This window comes from Heterocephalus glaber, unplaced genomic scaffold, assembly GCF_053883595.1.
Source record: "Heterocephalus glaber isolate CG9 unplaced genomic scaffold, H.glaber_assembly_v1.0 deba00001141, whole genome shotgun sequence".
NCBI classification, from domain to species: Eukaryota; Metazoa; Chordata; class Mammalia; order Rodentia; family Bathyergidae; genus Heterocephalus; species Heterocephalus glaber.
In genome coordinates this window covers 1,109,900-1,129,720 of record NW_028258201.1, presented here as the reverse complement: position 1 = coordinate 1,129,720, position 19,821 = coordinate 1,109,900, and the positions used below count along the sequence as shown (strand labels likewise).

General features: G+C 49.8%; 1 protein-coding gene, 3 non-coding genes and 1 pseudogene across 5 annotated transcripts; all 5 read right to left on the bottom strand.

The window, feature by feature from the left end:
• Positions 1–10: 10 nt before the first annotated feature.
• LOC147828315 (adrenodoxin pseudogene) lies at positions 11–10,378 on the bottom strand (annotated as a pseudogene).
• Positions 8,430–16,528, bottom strand: LOC101699547 (heat shock 70 kDa protein 1B). Of its 2 annotated transcripts, none has more exons than XM_087210346.1 (5): positions 10,140–16,528; positions 9,921–9,958; positions 9,650–9,702; positions 8,859–9,014; positions 8,430–8,653 (listed from the first exon to the last, which is right to left on the bottom strand). In XM_087210346.1, exon 1 carries the CDS (start codon positions 16,352–16,354, stop codon positions 14,429–14,431), a length of 1,926 nt encoding a protein of 641 aa, XP_087066472.1. In that variant the 5' UTR covers positions 16,355–16,528; the 3' UTR covers positions 8,430–8,653; positions 8,859–9,014; positions 9,650–9,702; positions 9,921–9,958; positions 10,140–14,428. The 2 variants fall into 2 exon arrangements, with proteins under 2 accessions (XP_087066472.1, XP_087066473.1); XM_087210347.1 differs by having other exon boundaries at positions 8,859–8,951.
• Positions 8,752–8,832, bottom strand: LOC147828318 (small nucleolar RNA ZL8). The gene has a single exon (XR_015451027.1). It is a non-coding gene; the product is annotated as a small nucleolar RNA ZL8 (small nucleolar RNA).
• Positions 9,086–9,152, bottom strand: LOC147828317 (small nucleolar RNA SNORD52). The gene has a single exon (XR_015451023.1). It is a non-coding gene; the product is annotated as a small nucleolar RNA SNORD52 (small nucleolar RNA).
• LOC147828316 (small nucleolar RNA SNORD48) lies at positions 9,790–9,852 on the bottom strand. The gene has a single exon (XR_015451024.1). It is a non-coding gene; the product is annotated as a small nucleolar RNA SNORD48 (small nucleolar RNA).
• Positions 16,529–19,821: the final 3,293 nt, after the last annotated feature.

The following is a 19,821-nucleotide window of genomic DNA, read 5'->3' as shown; positions in this document are numbered from 1 at the left end:
CCTTCTCCCTAAATCAGATGCTTGCAAAAGAATGTGGCAGCCTGCAAATGAGCAGAAGAGCCATGGCTTTTCTCCTTGTGGAACAGAAATGTGACACCTAGATGGGATTTTGTTTTGTCTTTTTGAGACAGGGTCTCACTACACCAGGCTGGCCTCAAACTCAGGATGATCCTCCTGCCTCTCAGCCTTGAGTGCTGGGATACAGGTGTGCACCACCACACCCTGTGGCCTAGATGGGATGTTAAAAATACTAAAAGGAGCTGGAGATTTAGCTCAGTGGTTCTGCAGCCTGCTGCGCAAGCACAAGGACCCAAGTTCGATCCCCAGTACCAAAAAAAAAGTTAAAAGAGCTGGTCATGGTGGCCCACACCTGTAATACAGAATTTAGGAGGCTGAGGCAGAAGAATCACTGCAAGTTTGAGGCCAGCCTGGGCTACACGGTCAGTTCAAGGCCACCCTGAACTACATATGAGACCCTGTCTCACAAACAACCAAAAAACAGTGTGGTCTGCCTCAGCCTCCTGGAGTGCTCTCCTCTTTATTGTTTTAGCACCACGCTCTAACCAACTGAGCTAACTGGCCAGCTTCTCCTCTCTATTTTTAATGCCACCAGACAGAAACAGTCATTTATCCTGTGGAAAATTCGGCTGTCTGAATTTGTCAGTTTCCCTGTGTTACCTGACTTCCTCCTCCTCCTCTTCTATTTCCAGTTATTAAATCTGAAAGTTTGGCTGGATTAGATCCCATTTTGGAGGAGCAAGATTGTATTTGTGTGTGTCTGTGTGTGTGAACATACTTCTTTTTATTGTAACTTAGGAACTCTTGCCCATGTCAACAGATTGTCTGGCATCAGCCTCTGCCTCGGGTACTGGAACAGTCATATTGTCCATCGATTTGGTCAAATAGATTTGGCAGCCCAACCGAGACCTGCCTGTTAATCCATAAGCCAGATCAAGCATGTCGTTCTCCTCATCCGTGATTGCATCTAACTTCTCATATATGTGATCTTTAAAGATGAGGTGGCAGGTAGAGCAAGCCAAAGTTCCCTCACAGGCACCAAAACCATCAATATCTAGATTATTTGCAACCACAACATCTAGCAGAGTCACCAATTTTTCCTTTGGTAATTTACACCATCTCAGTTTATAAAGTGGATTGTTATCTTCTGAGCTGTTCCCCGCTGACAAGCTCAGAGGCAGGCTGGGGCCCGCCCCGTTGCCTAGGTCCAGTGCTCAGCTGCCCAGTAGGCCAGGAGCAGCCACCAGCAGCCATGGCTGAGGTCGTGGAACTGCTGCGTACGACACAGGTACAGCCAAGGGGCTGAGCGAGGGCCCGGTCCATGGAGTCTCCATGAAGCCTGGCTCCCAGCGGTGCGCCAAGAAGATTGTATTTTTTCTTACTGTTTTTTTATTTTGGGGGGGGTACCAGGGATGGAACTTGGGTCCTCGTGCTTGCGCAGCAGGAGGCGAAACCACTGAGCTAAATCCCTGGCCCAGAAGATTGTATTTTTGAGACAGGGTGTCACTCTGGTTTGCGACAGGGTCTCAGCACCATGCTGGCTGGAGGAACCCGAGCAGCGGGTTCTGAGGGCCAGCCCAACCTGGAAGTTTCTGCATCAGCCTCCAACTGACACTTCACCCGCCTGAGCCTTGCCTGATTCAGTTACTTCATGCAGAATTGCAAAATGCGATTTTTGTAAAAACTTCCATCCTTTCTTCCTCATTTACTAGCTGGAATTCTGCAACAAAAAGCTTCATCACCCCTCATCGAGGCAGTTTGGTAAACCTGAAGCACGATTTGTAAGGCAAGACCCAAAACAGGCTTTATTGCCCCCATAGATCACCAGCTCTCAGGGTGCAGCAATGTAACACTTGGCCTTGTTCAGTGAACCACATTACCCAGGGTGACAGAGGCCCATCTGCAGGTCCACAAGCAGCAGTGGGATAGGCTGGTGTGGTGGAGCACGGCTATAATCCCAGCACTCAAGAAGCTGAGGCAGGAAGATTGCTGCAAGTTTGAGGCCAGCCTGGGCTATATAGCGAGACAGTGAGTTCAAAGCCTGAATGAATAACAAGACCCTGTTTCACACATTCTCAGGGCCCCACTGCATTCCTACAGGTTTACAGTGGATAATCAGGGCTGATTGATTGGCTTTGCTTCTGTTTTTTTGGCTGTGCTGAAGATTGACCTGGGGCCTCATGAGTGCTCTGCTATTGCTCCACCATGGAGCTACACCCCACACCCTCTGGGTAATGTTTTTAAGGACATACATATATTTTTAAATTTTTCTTAAAACCACATTTTTACTTTTTTTTTTTTTTGGTACCAGGGATCAAACTTGGATCCTTGTGCTTGTGCAGCAGGCGGCAAAACCACTGAGCTAAAAATCCTCAGCCCCAAAACCACATTTTTAAACGAAGTATAGAGACATTCCTGTACTCCCAGCTACTCAGGATCCTGAGGCAGGAGGATCTCGGTCCCAAGCCAATCAGGGCAATTTAGTGAAACACTCTCTCAAAATAAAAGGGGGTGGGCATGTAACTCAGCACTCCCTGGGTTCAATCCCCAGTACTGGAAAAAGAAAAGGAAAAAAATAAAAGCCAATCCTCAGGGTCTGGGGTTTAGCTCAGTGACACTGCACCTACCTTGCAAGTGCAAGGCCCTGAGTTTGATCCCTGATACCAAAAAAAAAGCATTTAGTCATACTAATTTTTTTTTTTGTGGTACTGAGGATTGAACTCAGGACCTTGAGCTTGCAAGGCAGGCACAGTGCCACTGAGCTAAATCCCTGGCCCAGTCAACTGAACACTATTATATATATATATATATATATATATATATATATATATATATATATATATATAAATTTGGGGGGGAGTTTGAGACAGGGTCTTACTAGGTAGATCAAGATGAACTTGAACTCACTATGTAGCCCCAGGGGGCCTCGAACTCAGGGTGATCCTCCTGCCTCAGCCTTCAGAGTGCTGGGATCACAGGCATGCACCACCACACCCAGCTTTATTTACTGTACTTAGGCAACACTGAGTGTTCTGATGACCTTAGCAGAAAAGTTCATGTTACAGACAGAAAATGGCTGAAGAAAGCAGAAATAGAACAGAATGTGAATCAGCGATCCTAAGCCCCTTTCCTTGTGAGGATTAAGGCGAGGGACTTCCAGATGCCCTGCTGAAACTGGGCTGTTTCAATTGGCTGTTACTTCTTTCTACTGACTTCTTGGAAATTGGAAGAACTCAGTGACTTAGTGACTTGGAGCTTGAGCTTGACTATTTTGGTTGGGTTATTGGTCCCAGTGCAGGAGCTTGGTCCAAACCAATGGCCTTCTACAAGTTTTATTTAGGCATAGTTTGACTTCTGAGGTAGGTGGATCATGGAGTGCTTGATTCTGACTTTGGAATTCTTAGAATTGGAGGTGAGTATGGAAAGCTCCCAGTGGAACCTGGTACAGAGAACTGCCCAGGAAGCCAGGCGTGGCGGCACACATCTGCAATCCCAGCACCCAGGAGGCTGAGGCAGGAGGATCCCCATGAGTTCGAGGCCAGCCTGGGCCACATAGTGAGTTCAGGGCCAGCCTGAACTACACAGTGAGACCCTGTCTTAAAAGAAAAAAAAAATCAGACCCAGACTGAATTCCAAATTTACACTAGTTTGTTACACAAAAAGAATTTTGAACCTTCTGTTCTTCTAAGAGGCAGAGAATAGAAGAGGTTCAGATAATCAGGGGTGAATTTGCCTGCAAGTAAAGAATTGAGAGTGTGTGCAAAAAAAAAAAAATATATATATATATATATATATAATATATATTATATATATATTAAAACACATCCCTTAGAAGAGATGTCACCGCCTGTTCTGTGAAGAAACTTCTTTTTGAGGGCTGTGGTGAATGGATGAATGTATACAATAAAACTGACAAAATGGTTCAAAAATATGTAAAACAGGGCCGGGGATTTAGCTCAGTGGTTTCACCGCCTGCTGCACAAGCACAAGGACCCGAGTTCTATCCCTGGTACCAAAAATTTTAAAAATGAAAATAAAAATATGTAAAACAAAGTAAAGTTGCTGGTCAGTCAGCATTTTACAGTATTTGGGAAAACAACCGTTCCAGTTTTCTGGCTGTGTAACTGTCAGGAAAGGAAGGCTCTGTCTCTGTGGTGAAGGCCGCGGCAAAAGTGGGCTCCTGAAACTCAGAGGCCCCTTCTCCCAGAGCCAGGACCCACGTGAACCTCGAAAGTGGTTTCACACTGTGGCCTAGGCAGTCTGTTTATTTTTTTGTCTGTTTTATTTACAGTCTGATTTAAAACAATCAGATTCACATTGGTTCATTTTAGCTATGTCACAACCTGACAGGATGGAGGAAAACAACCTTTAAAGAGATTATGTGTATGGTTTGATTCACTTAGAAATTTTATTTTCTTATAATTTAAGAGCAGTAAAATGTGTTTTTTCGTGTTAAAAAATATCAGAGAGAGGACCAGGGGTTTAGCTCAGTGGTTCCACTGCCGCCTGGCTCAAAAGCGCAAGGTCCTGAGTTTGATCCCCGGTACCAAAAAATATATATATATATCTATCAGAGAGAGGAACTCCCCAGGAGCGGTGTCTTTCCTGAGGCTATCACAGATGCCATGCCAGCCCCAGCCCCAGCTCCTCCATCATTTCTAAAGAAGACCACAAGCCCAGGTCTCCTCCGGTGGGGAGGCCATCTGACAAGGTCAAAGGGCCCACAGGAAAATTCCTTGATGCATGAATATAAAAAGGGGAACAATTCACTTCCCGTCATTACAGGAGATTTTTTTTTCTTTTAAAAGGAGATTTCTATACCAACTCATTATACACAATATTCTAAATAAAAGAATGAATTGTTTATCCTGCCTTCTCGGTATGAACAAGCAGGTTTATTTTTTTGATTGTTTGGTTTTTTGGTGCTGGGGATCACTGAGCTAAATCCCTGGCCCACAAGCAGTTTTAATTTTTTGTTTTGTTTTTTTGAGACAGGGTCACACTCTGCAGTTCAGGCTGGCCATGAACTCCTGAGCGCAAGCCCAGCTGGGGCTACCTGGTTACAAGGACACTTGGAGACAGTGCCCTGGCCCCAGGTTGTCACCTGATGCCAGCATGTGCCTGGGGCTCGGTGACCCATGCCTCTGCACTGCCTTTTGCACTGAATGGTTTATGGCCGTCCCAGGCTGACCGTTGTTCCCACCTGAGGCTCACCTGCTAGGTACAATAAACTTCAAGACTCAGCAGGAACTTGGGACTTGGGATTATTCGTTTCCTTATTCTTTGGGAAACAGTCAGAAGGCAGGCTGAGGGTGCTCTGAGTAGAGAGCTTTCCTGGCATGCTCAAGGGCCCAGCTTCCATGCCCAGCACTGGGGAAGAGGGTGAATCGGGAGGACGCCATTACAGAGAAGAAAGTTCTAGGCCAGGCTGCTGAAGGCCAGACAGCTCCACGCTGTGCCAAGGGGTGTCTCAGGCCGCCTTTCCTACTTCAAACTTCCTCCTTGTCTAGCTCTGGTCTCTCTGTTCAAGGTCACGGATGATTTCTTCTTCGTTCACTAGTCCTCCATTCAGCTGGTCTGTGATTTAACTGTTGTGCATTTTGTGTTTGCTTGTTTTTGAGACAGGGTCTCACTATGTGGTTCAGACTGGTCTTGAACTTTCAGCGATCCCCGTTTCGGCCTCCCTGGTGCTGGGATTACCAATGTGCACCACCACACCTGGCTTGTTTTTTGCTGCTGGGGTAGAACCTAGGCCTCCGGCATGGGGACCATGCACCCTGCCCCTGAGCTACACCCCAGCCTCTTGTTTTTACTTCCTTTCAAATCCACTGGCTCTTTCTTCAGTTTCCTTTCTCTCAGAACATCTTCTGCTTCTAGCCAGGGCCTTGGTTCCTTGAGTTTCTCAGCCTCGAAGCCACCGTTACTGCATGGGCTGGCTCCTTCCCAAGGGACTGGCTTCCCCATGGTGACCCTGACTTGTCTGCAGAATCAGTCCTCGAGGGAGCCAGCACCTCCTGAGAGGAGTCCCATGGGGTGCTGCAGCTTTTGCACTTGCCCAGAACTTTGGAGATCACAGGTCCCAAAGAGTGTTGTCTGCTTGTTTTGCTACTGGCTATGGAACCCAGGGGGTTTGCGCTGAGCTACGTCCCCAGCTTTATTTGGTACTGGGGATCGAACTCGGGTCCTTGTGCTTTCAAAGCAGGCGGCGAAATCACTGAGCTAAATCCCCGGCCCATTTATTTATTTTTTGAGACAGGGTCTCACTACATAATTCAAGTTGGCCTTCAACTCACTATGTAGCCCAGGGTGGCCTTGAACTTGCAGCAATCCTCCTGCCTCAGCCTCCCCTGTGCTGGGATTATAGATGTGCACACCACACCTGGCTAAAAATGTCTATTTCAAATCACCATGTTTTAGAGATCAAGTTCCTATAAAGCAGGACTAATCCTAAAGTTCTGGGACACAAGGATTGAAGTTCAGGAACTTCGACAAAAGCAAGTGACCTCAGCCTCTAGATTACAAAACAGGGCAATTTCAAAGGAAAAAAACAAGCAGAACCAGGGACTGATGGCAAAAGCCTGTAATCTCAGCACACGAGGTGGCTGAGGCGGGGGCACTGGAAGTTTGAGCCCAGCCAGAGCAATAGAAAGGAAAAAGAAAAGCTGTAACACGCCATGGTACACACTTGTCTTCCATCCACTGGGTAGTTTGTACCCGCAACAGGACTGTCCCATGCCACCCAGTGGCTCAGAGCTTCGTCGAAGTAAGACATCTGTTAAAGTTATGGTTGCCCGGTGTGGTGCTGCCTGTGATCCCAGCACTCAGGCGCCTGAGGCAGGATTGCCTCAAGGCCAGCATGACTACTGAGAATTCAAGGCCAGCCTGAACTACATAGCAAGGCCGTCTCAAAGAAAAGGGATGAAATTTTTTTTGCCAAAGAGGGTGGGAACCATACTGGAAATGTTCAGTAGAAACACATACAGTAGTTCCTTTTCCTTAGTTTGTTACCTATGGCCAATGTTGGTCCCCAAATCACTAAATATTGAAATATTGAAACAGAAAACTCGAGAAATGATCACACTTTAAGCTTTGTTTTGGGCAACACAGTAATATCTCTAGGTCTTTCGCAACCCTTTGCTCTGAGTACTCAGATCCCTGGCTGCCGCCACCTGGCTCCCTCGAAGCCATCTGTTCAGCAAACGTTGTGTGGTAGCACCTCACTCTGTCCGGGGGAAGGCTCAGTACAGTGCACACAGTCTGAGACCAGTGTATTATAGCATAATGACTCATCAATCTCACCGTGTCTAACTTGTAAACTGAACTGCACCATAGACCTACAGGAAAGAAAACATACTCCATACATAGGGTTTGTTACTATTCTTGACTTCGGGCATCCACCAGGGCTCTTGGAGCATATTCCCCTGGTGTAAAAGGGTCCCACTGTCTATCAAAAAGACTGAGTGTTCAACATGGTAGCACATGCATGTGATCCCAGCACTCTGGGAAGCTGAGGCAGGAGGATCTTAAGTTCCAGGCCACTCTGGGCAACAGGGCTAGGGTCTGGAGTTCAGTGTCAAGGCTCTGGGTTTGATCCCCAGTACTGGGGGTATTAAAAAATCAGAGCTTTCATGCCATTGTTCTTTAGCTAAGAAAGGATCACTTGTCAACTTTTTCTGGCACTGGGGATTGATTTCAAGGCCTTTGCATTGATCTGTCTCGTTTTGTTTTTGAGACAGGGTCCAAATGGGTATGTCCGTCCCACCAAGCCCAGATGAAATCTTAAAATTTCTTTGGTGCTGGGTATTGAATCCAGGTCAAGTCCTTGCCTGGCATGCATGAGATGCTATGTTTGATGCCCCAGAAATACAGCAGAACTATGATGACAAATACCACCCTCAATAGTAACAGTGGGCACAGGAAGAACCAATGTCAGCTGGGTAAGCCAATCTTCACAAAACTGCTTCAAAAAACTTCAAACTCTAGAATTCTAGGTCTGAAAACTTGTAACAACTTCCAAGTGGGAGCAAAGAACAGGGATCAATGTGCAGGTGACATGATGAAACCTAAATGCCCCCCTAAGAACACACATCCGTGCACACCAGCAGCTACGTTTTAGACAGTGATGGAAACACAGAATGCTTCCACTCCCAAGGCAAGTTAGGTGCCAGTTAATATTGCTCCACCACAACTGAAAGCTTCAAATACTTTGTTAATAACCTGCAGTACAGTGTAACGCTACAGCAGTAGACGAGATCTAGAAATCTTGAACGTTAGCATTAAGTATGTAGCTCAATCTGATTTTAGTGTTTTGTGCATAGCTGTAAAGTACACCTAGAGTTCAAGTGTAACAGTTGAACCTTTCACTTTCCTAATTCTGTATCTTTTTTCCTGGAGATCAGATAATCCACTAATTATTTGTTTTAAAATACTTTATTGGAATTCTTTTGATTAAACCAGGAACTTGCAGAAAACAAAATAAACATATGTGAACTCTACCTAATACAAAGTGTTTGGAAACTTAAAACCAACTTTCTGCCCAGAAAATTGACAGCAGTTCATGTAGGTTAATACAGGAATGATGTAAGCTCCTAGGATCTGCCCAACATCAGATAGGAGACATCTTGTCAGCAAAACCCTGAAATTTCACAAAATGAACACATTAGAACTACACAGGCAGTAGTAAAACATGAAGCTGGGTGGGCGGGGAGATTTGCACAGGGCAGAGGGGAAGGCTAAGAGTGGATCAGGTGGTTTCAAAGATCCTCAGAGACACTCAGAGCCTCTAGTCCAACCAGGTCATCATTCCCACTCTTGGGCCTGGGAACCAAAGCGGCACTCACCGTGTTCAGAGAAAAAGGGCTTGCTCTGCTCGTGTCCAGGGCACCCCAACAGTCACTCGAGGAGGGGTGGATTCCAAGCCTTAGGGTTTCAGCCTAGGTTAATGCAGAATTTCTGGTAAGGGCTCTGCCCCTGGCTGGCTTTCCAGAGCTCTCATGCTAGAAAGACGAAATAGGAGAATAAGCACTGTGAAGGCTACCCAGAGAGCCAAGCATCCAGTTCCCTAAATGAGTCAGAACTTATTTTTGACATCAGGACTAGCGTCAGAGACTCTAGTCTGTGAAATCATCATTCCCAACTTAGGGAGTTCTGGATCGAGGGAACACATTCTGGGAAGAGATTCAGCACATTCAAAGATGACCACCCCAGCCCATGAAGATCTTCAAATTAAAGTCCACAGATGTTAAGTTTGTGAGCGAAAGAGCAGAAAAGTAAACTCAGACTAGCCCTACTCAGAACTCATTTTACAATGGTGGACAAGGTGGGATAACCAGGCTTCAATAAAAATATGCAGGATCAAGAAGGTGTGGTGCTCCTCCCCTGTAATCCCACCATTTGGGAGGCTGAGGCAGGAGAATCACCTTGATTCCAAGGCTGGCCTGGGCTACACAGTGAGTTCAAGGATAGCCTGAAGGACAGACCACGTCTCAACCGCCCCCCCAAAATTAGGATGTACAAAAGTGGGAAGTCATCAAGTGTACGTGTTTCTCAAAACACACATACAGTTCCCTGTGAAAGACAACTTGGAAACAAAACAGGCGGAGCAGCAGAGGTTCTAAGGTCGGATACTAACCTTTATTTAAGGATAACCCACCGACAGGCGTCTTAAGACTCCAGACTGCGGAACTGAGACACAGAAACGGAAATATTGGTATGTGTTCCAGGCCTCCAACCTCCCCTAGCCCAAGTATTAGGTTTTGTGGCCCGAGGGGCGGTCAGCGCGCTGCGGTGATGGCGTCAGCGAGACACTCAGAGTCACCTGGAATCATCATCACCCCGTGCTCCCCCGCGGCGACCGCGAGCCAGTGCCAACTACGTCGCAAACACTGCCACAGCCCACTTACCATCTCGCGCTACGAGCCCGCCTTCAAGGACCAGGAACCTAGAAAAACAACCTGTGCGTTGGCAGAGGCCAGAGAGACTCCAGCCGACCTCCCCCCGCCTGAGCTGGGTCAGTTCCAAGCAGTAGCGTCACGGAGACATCAGAAACTCTAGTCTGTAATGGTGGTTCATCCTGCTCAGCCCCGGACTACAACCTCCCTCCCAGCAGGGGCACCAGGTACCTGCAAGAGGGCTGATGCACAAGAGCGGACTCGGTGTCTTCCCCCGGCTCCGCAGCGCGTTCTGCTGTAAGGCCCAGGAGGCCGGGAAGGTAAGCACAGGGGCCACATGAAACCCTCTGCACAGAAGAAAGGGAGTGGCAGAGGCCCGCCAGAGCTATTTATGGAGGCCCCGGGTTGGGGGCCTGACGGGCGTGGTTGTCTTCTCATATGCCTGATTCTACGCCCTACATTTTCTCCATCGTTCAACCAAAGAGGAATAAAACGAAGTAAAAGAGAGGTATTGAAAATATGTTCTTCCGTCAAATAGTCAGAGATGTTTTGTGATTTTTGATAAACCAACAGCAATAACAATTACAGGCGACCCGGGTGGCCAGGCGCAAGAAAGTCCCCGGCTGGCTGGACCCGCGCCAACTAGGCGCCGTGTCTTGTGTTGTGGTGTGTGTGTGTGTGTGTGTGTGTGTGTGTGTGTGTGTGTGTGTGTGTGTGTCGTGTGTTAAATTGGGGCGGGTGTGCGTGTCTGTGTGCGCGCTCCCATGCTCAGCTAATTTGCTATGTAATTTTTAAGCCTTCTGTGCAGTTCAATATTAAGTATATTTCCGTTATTGCGCAATGGCTCTCCAGAACTTTTCCATCTTCCAAAACTGAAACACTATACCATTAAATTACTTCCCATTCTCCATTCTGTTTGGTCTTGGTTTTATTGTTATCCTCCTGCCCTCCCACACTGGGGATGGAGTCCAGGAAGCGCTGAGGTACCTCCCCAGCCCTGTTTTTGTTTTTGTTTGTTTTTTTGCCAAGGTCACAGGTCTTTCTAAATTGCCCAGGCTGAACTAGAACCTGTCACCCTCCTGCCTTAGTCACCCAAGTAGCTGGGACTATAGGTGTGCACCACCATGCCAACTTCATAGTCTTTTTTCCCCCTTTTTTCGTACTGGGGATTGAACCCAGGGCCTTTGTACTGAGTTACCTCCCCACCCCTCCCCCCCACTTAAAAAAAAGTTTTATTTATTTTTTGGTACTGGGGATTGAACTCGGGACCTCGTACTTGTGAGGCAGGCGCCGGAACCACTGTGCTAAGTCCCCAGCCCCCTTTTTAATTGAGGCAGGGTCTTCCTAAATTCCTAAATTGAAACTGGAGGTGGAGGCTTCATGTCCTTCTTATAGCAGTGTGAGTGCTGGGAGTTAGCAAAAGGTGATGGACATGTTGCAGACCCTCTGAATACCACTTTATGTCCCAGGGGGATTGGTATATGTGTTGCCAAAGTGAGCGCTGTCCCAGCGGAATCAGAAGACCTGGAGTCAGTGTGGACAAGCCACAGCTGAGCCGTACTCTCCCTGTCTCCTCTCAGGATCTTTCCTTAGGTGTTTGCTCTGGGTCCTTAATCCACCAACTCTGGTATCATTCCAGACCCCACTCTGCCTAGTCCCTTCTGCAGCCTCTGGCTTCCAGTGGTTTTCTCAGCTTTGCCTGCACATTAGAGACCTTGGGCAGCCCAGGATGTATACACACTGCCCTTGGGCCCTTCTGTTATTCTGAACTGGCCTGAGAAAGGCCTGGTGTCTGTATCTACTTTAGCTTCCTCCAAATCATTGCTATTTTTTTGTTGTGCTGAGGATTGAAACCAGACCTCATGCATTCAAGGCAAGCACTCTACTTATGTATCCAGCTCCCAGGTGATTTTATTATACCACTGTGGTGGAGAACCATGCCACTAATAGCTTTAATTTAAAGGATTTGTTCCTTCTACTTCCTATCAAAGAGAGGAACTCCTAATTGCACTACTGGAGCAGTGAAAATACATTTCCAAAATGCTGTGGTGAGAGGCTAGAAGAGCATTATAGTTCATCTTTTCTTGGGGGGGCGGATACCAGGGATTGAACTCGCATCCTTGTGCTTGCAGGGCAGGCAGTGGAACCACTGAGCTAAATCCCCGGCCCCCTTTTTTTTTTTTTTTTTTTTTTTTTTGGTACCATGAATTGAACTCAGTGCCTCTAGCTTGCCAGCCAGGCACTATCATCTCTTAAGTGAAACAGGCCTTTGAGAATCAGCCCAGAAACCACAGAAACTCTTATTTTATGTTCCTTTTCCAGGGCCTGGGATTTAGCTCAGTGGTTTGGCCACCTGCTTCATAAACACAAGGTCCCAAGTTCAATTCCCAGCACAAAAAATATATATATATATATATCCTTTTCCATTACAAGCTTTCTAGGAGGGCATCCTGTATTCCATCCATTCCTAACATTATCTTTTCCCAGAGGGTAAGGATTGAATAAAAGGTATAATTCTGAACTCTGACTGAGGAGTAGGTATTCCCAGGCTGTTTTGGGGAGAAAGGAAGGTGGAAAGCTGTTGAACTAGAGGTGTGAAGGACACTTAACTGCTACAGCAGAAAGAACCCCTAGGACTGGGTGGGAGGGAAGCCCATTGCCTTTATCTTCCCAGCTCTCGTCCTCTGCTGCTTTTCTCAATTAAATTTGCTATTACATCACTATTGTTGAAGGGTGATGGGTAAATCTGAGGTAAAACCATCATTTAGAAACACAAAGGAAACTGGTCCTGGGCAGTAACCCCAGCACTTTGGGAAGCTGAGGCAGGAGGACTGTGAGTTAGAGCCCTGCTTGGGCAACTTGGTGACCCTATATCAAAATAAAAATAAAAAATAGGCCGAACATTATTTTTTTTGTGAGGGCCCCGGGTTCCATCCCCAGTATAAAAACAAGACAAAACAACAAAACACAGGGAGAAGCAAATGCCAGGAAGTCCAGACAGTGGTAAAACATTTTGGCCCCCAGAGTCAGCCTTGCTCTCTGATTTTGACCTGCATTCAACGTAACTGATGAAGCTCCACATGCTAAACTGGGAAAAAAGTTCTACAATGCCTAACATAGAAGGCGGTGATACCCAAACTAGGGGTGGGAAAAAGAACCTGGGGCCCATCCCTTCTTTCCTGCCACACCGAACTTTCTTAATTTCTCCAGACTTGCTTTTAAATAACTACGGAGACACGAATAAAAAAAGAATTTTTGGGGCCTGGGATTTAGCTCAGTGGTTTCGCCGCTTGCTGCACAAGTGCAAGGACCTGAGTTCAATCCCCGGTACCAAAAAAAAAAAAAAAGAATTTTTTTTTTTTCTCCTCCTGGGGATTGAATCCAGGGCCTTTAAAAACACAGCAGACAAATGCTTTACTACTGAGTTATATTCCAAACCCTTTAAACTTTTTTTTTTGTACCGGGGATCGAACTCAGGACCTTGTGCTTGCGATGCAGGCGACAGAACCACCCCAACCCTTTCAACTTTTGAAGGGAGGCTAGTTAGACAAATGCCTTATTTTATTTTTTGGTACCGAGGATCCAATTTAGGTCCTTAACCGGTGAAACCACTGAGCTAAATCCCCCACCCTGCCTTATTTTAAAGTAACCAAAGCTGAGAGAGGCTGAATACTTCGTGCCTGGTTACCCGATGGGATTTGCACAGCCGGAGTGTGAATCTGCACCTCACTGCTGCTGTTTCGACCGCCCCACAGAGAGGGCCCACGCAAAACCCCACAGAGCCGATGAAACTCTGGGCTCTGGAGTGAGCAGCAAGATCCCATGCCCTTTCAGCCAACCTGCAACTTCCTACCCACTTAGCTCTTCCCGACCATCCGACCACCTTTCTTCTCCATACCCTGCTGCAGCACCACCTGGACGTGGCCCTGAAAGCCTCATTTCCATCAAAATGGGTAACTGGGTTTTTTAAGATGTTACTTACAACCCACATTTCAGTCCTAACAAAATGACTTAGAACCACCACTCCCTAATATATTTACCTTTCCCTGAGGTACTGCCTTTTACAGTCTTCTAAGATGTATGCAATTCACTTATACCAAAAAATGCATTATCTCTCCCAAAGACTGAGACAAACACATCTTTAACATTTTATTTTGCTTTTTTTATTTTTTTTTTATTTTGCTTTTTTAACATAAAAATATTCCCTTTGTCCTGTTGCAAAGCAAACACTGTACACAAGGTGGCAGTACCGATCAGCTTCAGAGGAGAAAATAAAACATCCTTACAGCACTAACTTGCGCTTGGGTAAATAACGTGACTTACACCGTAAAAGCGTGAGAAATGCCGCCTCATCACCCTCAGCCCGTAACTTAACTTCAGAACCCACTCAAGCACAGAGCCCTCGACTTGCACAGCACATCAAGCAACAGCAGGGTCCCTGGAGTCCCTCCCAGCAGCCCGCGGGTCCCAGAGGAAGGGACCCGCAGAAAGGACGGTAGGAGCGAGCGAGGCCCTCCGGCCTAATCCACCTCCTCGATGGTGGGGCCGGAGCCCGACCCCGCCTTGGGCGCCTGCGCCCCGAAGCCTCCGGCCCCGGGGCCTCCCGCCCCCTGGTACAGTCCGCTGATGACCGGGTTACACACCTGCTCCAGCTCCTTCCTCTTGTGCTCGAACTCGTCCCTCTCGGCCAGGGTGTTGGCGTCCAGCCAGGAGATGACCTCCTGGCACTTGTCCAGCACCTTCTTCTTGTCGGCCTCGCTGATCTTGCCCCTGAGGCCCTCGTCCTGCACGGCGCTCTTCATGTTGAAGGCGTAGGACTCCAGCGCGTTCTTGGCCGCCACGCGCTCGCGCTGCCCCTCGTCCTCGGCTTTGTAGCGCTCGGCCTCCTGCACCATGCGCTCGATCTCCTCCTTGCTCAGCCGGCCCTTGTCGTTGGTGATGGTGATCTTGTTGGCTTTGCCCGTGCTCTTGTCGGTGGCCGTGACGTTGAGGATGCCGTTGGCGTCGATGTCGAAGGTCACCTCGATCTGGGGCACGCCGCGGGGCGCCGGGGGGATGCCGCTGAGCTCGAAGCGGCCCAGCAGGTTGTTGTCCTTCGTCATGGCCCGCTCGCCCTCGTACACCTGGATCAGCACCCCGGGCTGGTTGTCCGAGTAGGTGGTGAAGACCTGCGTCTGCTTGGTGGGGATGGTGGAGTTGCGCTTGATGAGCGCCGTCATCACGCCCCCCGCCGTCTCCAGCCCCAGTGACAGGGGCGCCACGTCCAGTAGCAGCAGGTCCTGCACGTTCTCGGACTTGTCCCCCATCAGGACGGCCGCCTGCACCGCCGCCCCGTAGGCCACCGCCTCGTCGGGGTTGATGCTCTTGTTGAGGTCGCGCCCGTTGAAGAAGTCCTGCAGCAGCTTCTGCACCTTGGGGATCCGCGTGGAGCCGCCCACCAGCACCAGGTCGTGGATCTGCGCCTTGTCCAGCTTGGCGTCCCGCAGGGCCTTCTCCACGGGCTCCAGCGTACCGCGGAACAGGTCCGAGCACAGCTCCTCGAAGCGCGCCCGCGTGATGGACGTGTAGAAGTCGATGCCCTCGAACAGAGAGTCGATCTCCAGGCTGGCCTGCGTGCTGGACGACAGCGTCCTCTTGGCCCTCTCGCAGGCGGTGCGCAGCCGCCGCACGGCCCGCTTGTTCTGGCTGATGTCCTTCTTGTGCTTCCTCTTGAACTCCTCCACGAAGTGGCTCACCAGTCTGTTGTCGAAGTCCTCCCCACCCAGGTGCGTGTCGCCCGCCGTGGCCTTCACCTCGAAGATGCCGTCGTCGATCGTCAGGATGGACACGTCGAAGGTGCCCCCGCCCAGGTCGAAGATGAGCACGTTGCGCTCGCCCTTGCCCGTGCGGTCCAGCCCGTAGGCGATGGCGGCCGCCGTGGGCTCGTTGATGATCCGCAGCACGTTCAGCCCCGCGATCACGCCCGCGTCCTTCGTGGCCTGGCGCTGCGAGTCGTTGAAGTAGGCGGGCACGGTGATCACCGCGTTGCTCACCGGGTAGCCCAGATACGCCTCGGCGATCTCCTTCATCTTCGTCAGCACCATGGACGAGATCTCCTCGGGGTAGAAGGCCTTCGTCTCCCCCTTGTAGTTCACCTGAACCTTGGGCTTGTCGCCCTCGCTGATCACGTGGAAGGGCCAGTGCTTCATGTCCGACTGCACCACCGGGTCGCCGAACTTGCGGCCGATCAGCCGCTTCGCGTCGAACACCGTGTTCTGCGGGTTCAGCGCCACCTGGTTCTTGGCCGCGTCCCCGATCAGCCGCTCCGTGTCGGTGAACGCCACGTAGCTGGGGGTGGTGCGGTTGCCCTGGTCGTTGGCGATGATCTCCACCTTGCCGTGCTGGAACACCCCCACGCACGAGTAGGTGGTGCCCAGGTCGATGCCGATCGCCGTGGTCTTGGCCATGTCGCCGCCTGCCCTCTCGGCTCCGCGCTCAGGCTCACGCTAGGGTCGGGTCGGCGGACGCGATGCGCGACGAGAAGCTCGCTGCTTGCTGAGGGGCGAAAGCCGAAAGCCAACCGCTCCAACCACAACTCCGGCAGGCTGCTGCTGGGGCGGCGGTTGCTCGGCTGGCTGCGCGTTGCGCCTTTATAAGTCGTCCCCGAGCCCCGCCTACTCGCCCCTAGGCCAATCACCGGTGCGCATTGGGGCTGGCGGTCCGGAACCTTCCAGGGATTTCGCCTCGGTTCCTGCCCCTTGCCCTTCTTGGACCAATCAGAGGCGAGGGCGCCGCCCCTTCTCAGAACTCTCCAGACGCTCCTGGGGTTTGCTGGAGTGGACGGGAGCCCGAGGGGCAAGGGGAGGGCGTGGCGGGGGGGAGGAGTGGGTGCCTGGGTCTCCATGGCGACCTGGGGCAGTTGGGCGGTGTGGAGTGGGGCGGAAGAGTCGGCGCTGAGGGGCTGGAGGGGCTGAGGGCTGTTGGGCGGTTTCCTGTGAATCGGTGTAGGTGACGGTGGGGACCCCCAGAAGGCCCAGTCCCGGAGTTGGAGGAGGAGAAGGGTGTGTCCTGCGCGGGAGGCCGGGTGGGGTGGGGTGGGGTGGGGACGGCGCTGCTGAGGAATGCGCGGCTCTCTGGGCGTTTTTCTCTTCTTAGGGGTAAAAGGGAGGAGACCTAAAAAGGAAAGGGCCACGTATGGCTTGGTTTCGTTTTTGTGTTTTTATCATCATCGGGAACCCACGGGATGGGAGATCCGGAGTCCACGGAGCCGAGCTGTGGGGGGGTGCCCGGCAGGAGCGGAGTGGGAGGGCGCGGGCCCGGGGCGCGCCCCTCCGCCCGACTGCTCTCTCGGGCTGGCGCAGTAAGGAAACTTCGGAGGAGTCGGCCTGGCGTTCCGGGCGTTCGGGCTTCTCTCTCCCTCGCCCTTCCCACCCCGGCTTCCGCACCAGCGCCTTCATTTTTACCCTCTCAATTCATGGTTCAGGCCTTGATAGTGGGGGTAAGGCCAGGGTAACCTCGGACTCCTGGCTTTCCAGTCTTTCTTCCTTCGTTCTTTGTGAGAAGGGTTAACCCCATTTTAGGTGCTCGAAATAAAAATGTGAGGGACATTCAGTAATACTACAGAATTAACACCTCATGGGAAAATACCCAAGGCCATACCCACATCCTGAGCTTAAGTGGGAGGAGGTAGTTTTTGACGGAGTCCTCCTTTTGAATACTTTTTTCCATTGGCAGCTCCACATGCACACACACACGCACACACCCACACTTGTTCACCATCAGAACAGCTCACTGGGTGCCTTACCACTTGCTCATAATCCCAGCACTTTGGGAGGCTGAAGCAGGAGTATCGCAAATTCGGGCCGGATCTGGGCGATTTAGCAGTTTCAAAAATGTTTCAAAAAATACAGAGGGCCGAGGTGTAGTTCAGTGTAAGGCCCTGGGTTCAATCTCTAGTACTGCATAAATAAATAAATAAATCTCTTCCTGGGATCCAAACGCATTTAGTTGTTCTGTGATTTGCTGATCTGACTGAAGTTGCAGAGATTGCTTTAATGTGTGTGTGTGTGTGTGTATTTGTGTGTGTATAGGTAGGTAGGTAGCAGGCAGGCAAAAACTTGTATTATATTCAAACATCGAGCCCTGGTGAATCACCTCTCTAGTCAAACCTGTCAAACTTGAGGAAGTTTCCATCACTCTCTCTGGCTGGAGAAGCCTCCAAACTTCCATCTTAGCTGCTTAGGGTACTGACACTTAGGGATCTGCAGACTCTCCCTCTGGAAGCCTCCTCTTCTGTCACACTAGCAGTTCTGGATCCTCCCTCCCTTCCTCCCTTCCTTCCTTCCACGTCTGCAATTTAGAATATTTCTTTACTGTTCTGAAACAAATGGCATCAAAGGCTCTAATGGCTGGCAGGTGCTAAGCCACAAACCAGGCTGGTGCTGTGTTAGCAGAAAAGATCCAGGGCTGGGCATGGTGGTGCAGGCCTGTAATCCCAGCACTCAAGAAGCTGAGGCAGGAGGATCACTGTGAGTACAAGGCCAGCCTGGGCTACATAGCGAGATCCTGTCTTGGAACAAAGAAAAGAAAGGAGGGCTGGAGGGCTGAGGATTTAGCTCAGTGGTTCTGGCGCCTGCGTCAAAAGCACAAGTTTGATCGCTAGTACCACAAAAAAAAAAAAAAAAAAAAAGGAGATATAGTAGAAATGCTATCCTCCATGAATTGAGCAGTCAGCCACACTGTGGTCTGAGCCTATGGTGGTGTAGGTGCCTGTCTTCGGAGTCAAGTCTCTGTGGGATGGCCCAGAAACATGCATGCTATAGGGTGTGCTGGAGCTGGAACCCATGGCTTTGTGTGTGTTAAGCCCTTGCCCCACCACTGAGCCACACCCCTGCCCTGTTTTGTACTCTTTTCATCTTGTTCACAGTCATTGCCCTCCTTTTTTTCATCTTCTTTAAATAATACTGGAGATTGAGCCCAGGACCTTCACACTGAGCTCCAGCCCCAGCCCCTTTTCTTACTTTGAGTCAGGGTCTCAGTGAGTCGCTAAGCTGCCCAGGCTGGACTCAGAGTTGCAGTCCTCCTGCCCCAGGCTCCCAAAGTGCTGGGATGACAAGCCACCCCATTCGGCTTCTTTGTACATTTTATGACAAGCAGAGGGCCTCCTAAATCGTGTCTTTCCTTTTAGATTGGCAGAAACCCCGTGACCAGTTTGACTGCTGTCTAGGAGGATTATAGAAATCTCATGAAGAAACCGGATGTGGTGGCCCATACCTGTAATCCCAGCACTCTGGGAGGCAGAGGCAGGGGGATCACAATTTTGAGCCCAGCCTCCTGTGCAATTTAGTGATTGTCTCAAAATTTAAAAATAACAAAAGAGCTGGGGATGTAGCCCAGTGTGAGGGCTCTGGGCTCAGTCTCCAGTATTAAAGAAGAAAAGGAAGAGGAAGATGACAATGAAGGAGAAAAGAGTGGTACAGCAAGGGCTTAGCAATTCCCAGTACTGGAGAAAACTCCCAAGAGGGTAGGGGTGTATCTCAGTGGTAGAGGACATGCTTAGCATTCCAGCCCTGAGCTCAGTCCTCAGGACCAAAACGCACACTTGCGAGCACACACACCCCCCCCCCAAGACAATTCATTTTGGAATGATTGGTATTTAGTATTTTGAGGCAGGGTCTCACTAAATTCCTGTTGCCCAGGCTGGGCTCAAACCTTAGACCTCCTTCGTCAGCCTTCCAGAGTACTGAGATTACAGATGTATGTGTGTGTGTGCGCGCGCGCGCGCGCGTGACACACACCCTTTTATTTTTTATTTTGAGAGAGTGGCCTAATTGCCCAGGCTGGCCTGGGACTTTCCATCCTCTTGACTCATCTTCCAACATTTCTGGGATGGCCTTGGGTTCAGGGTTTGGGGGGGAAGGGGGCTCAGGTTTTC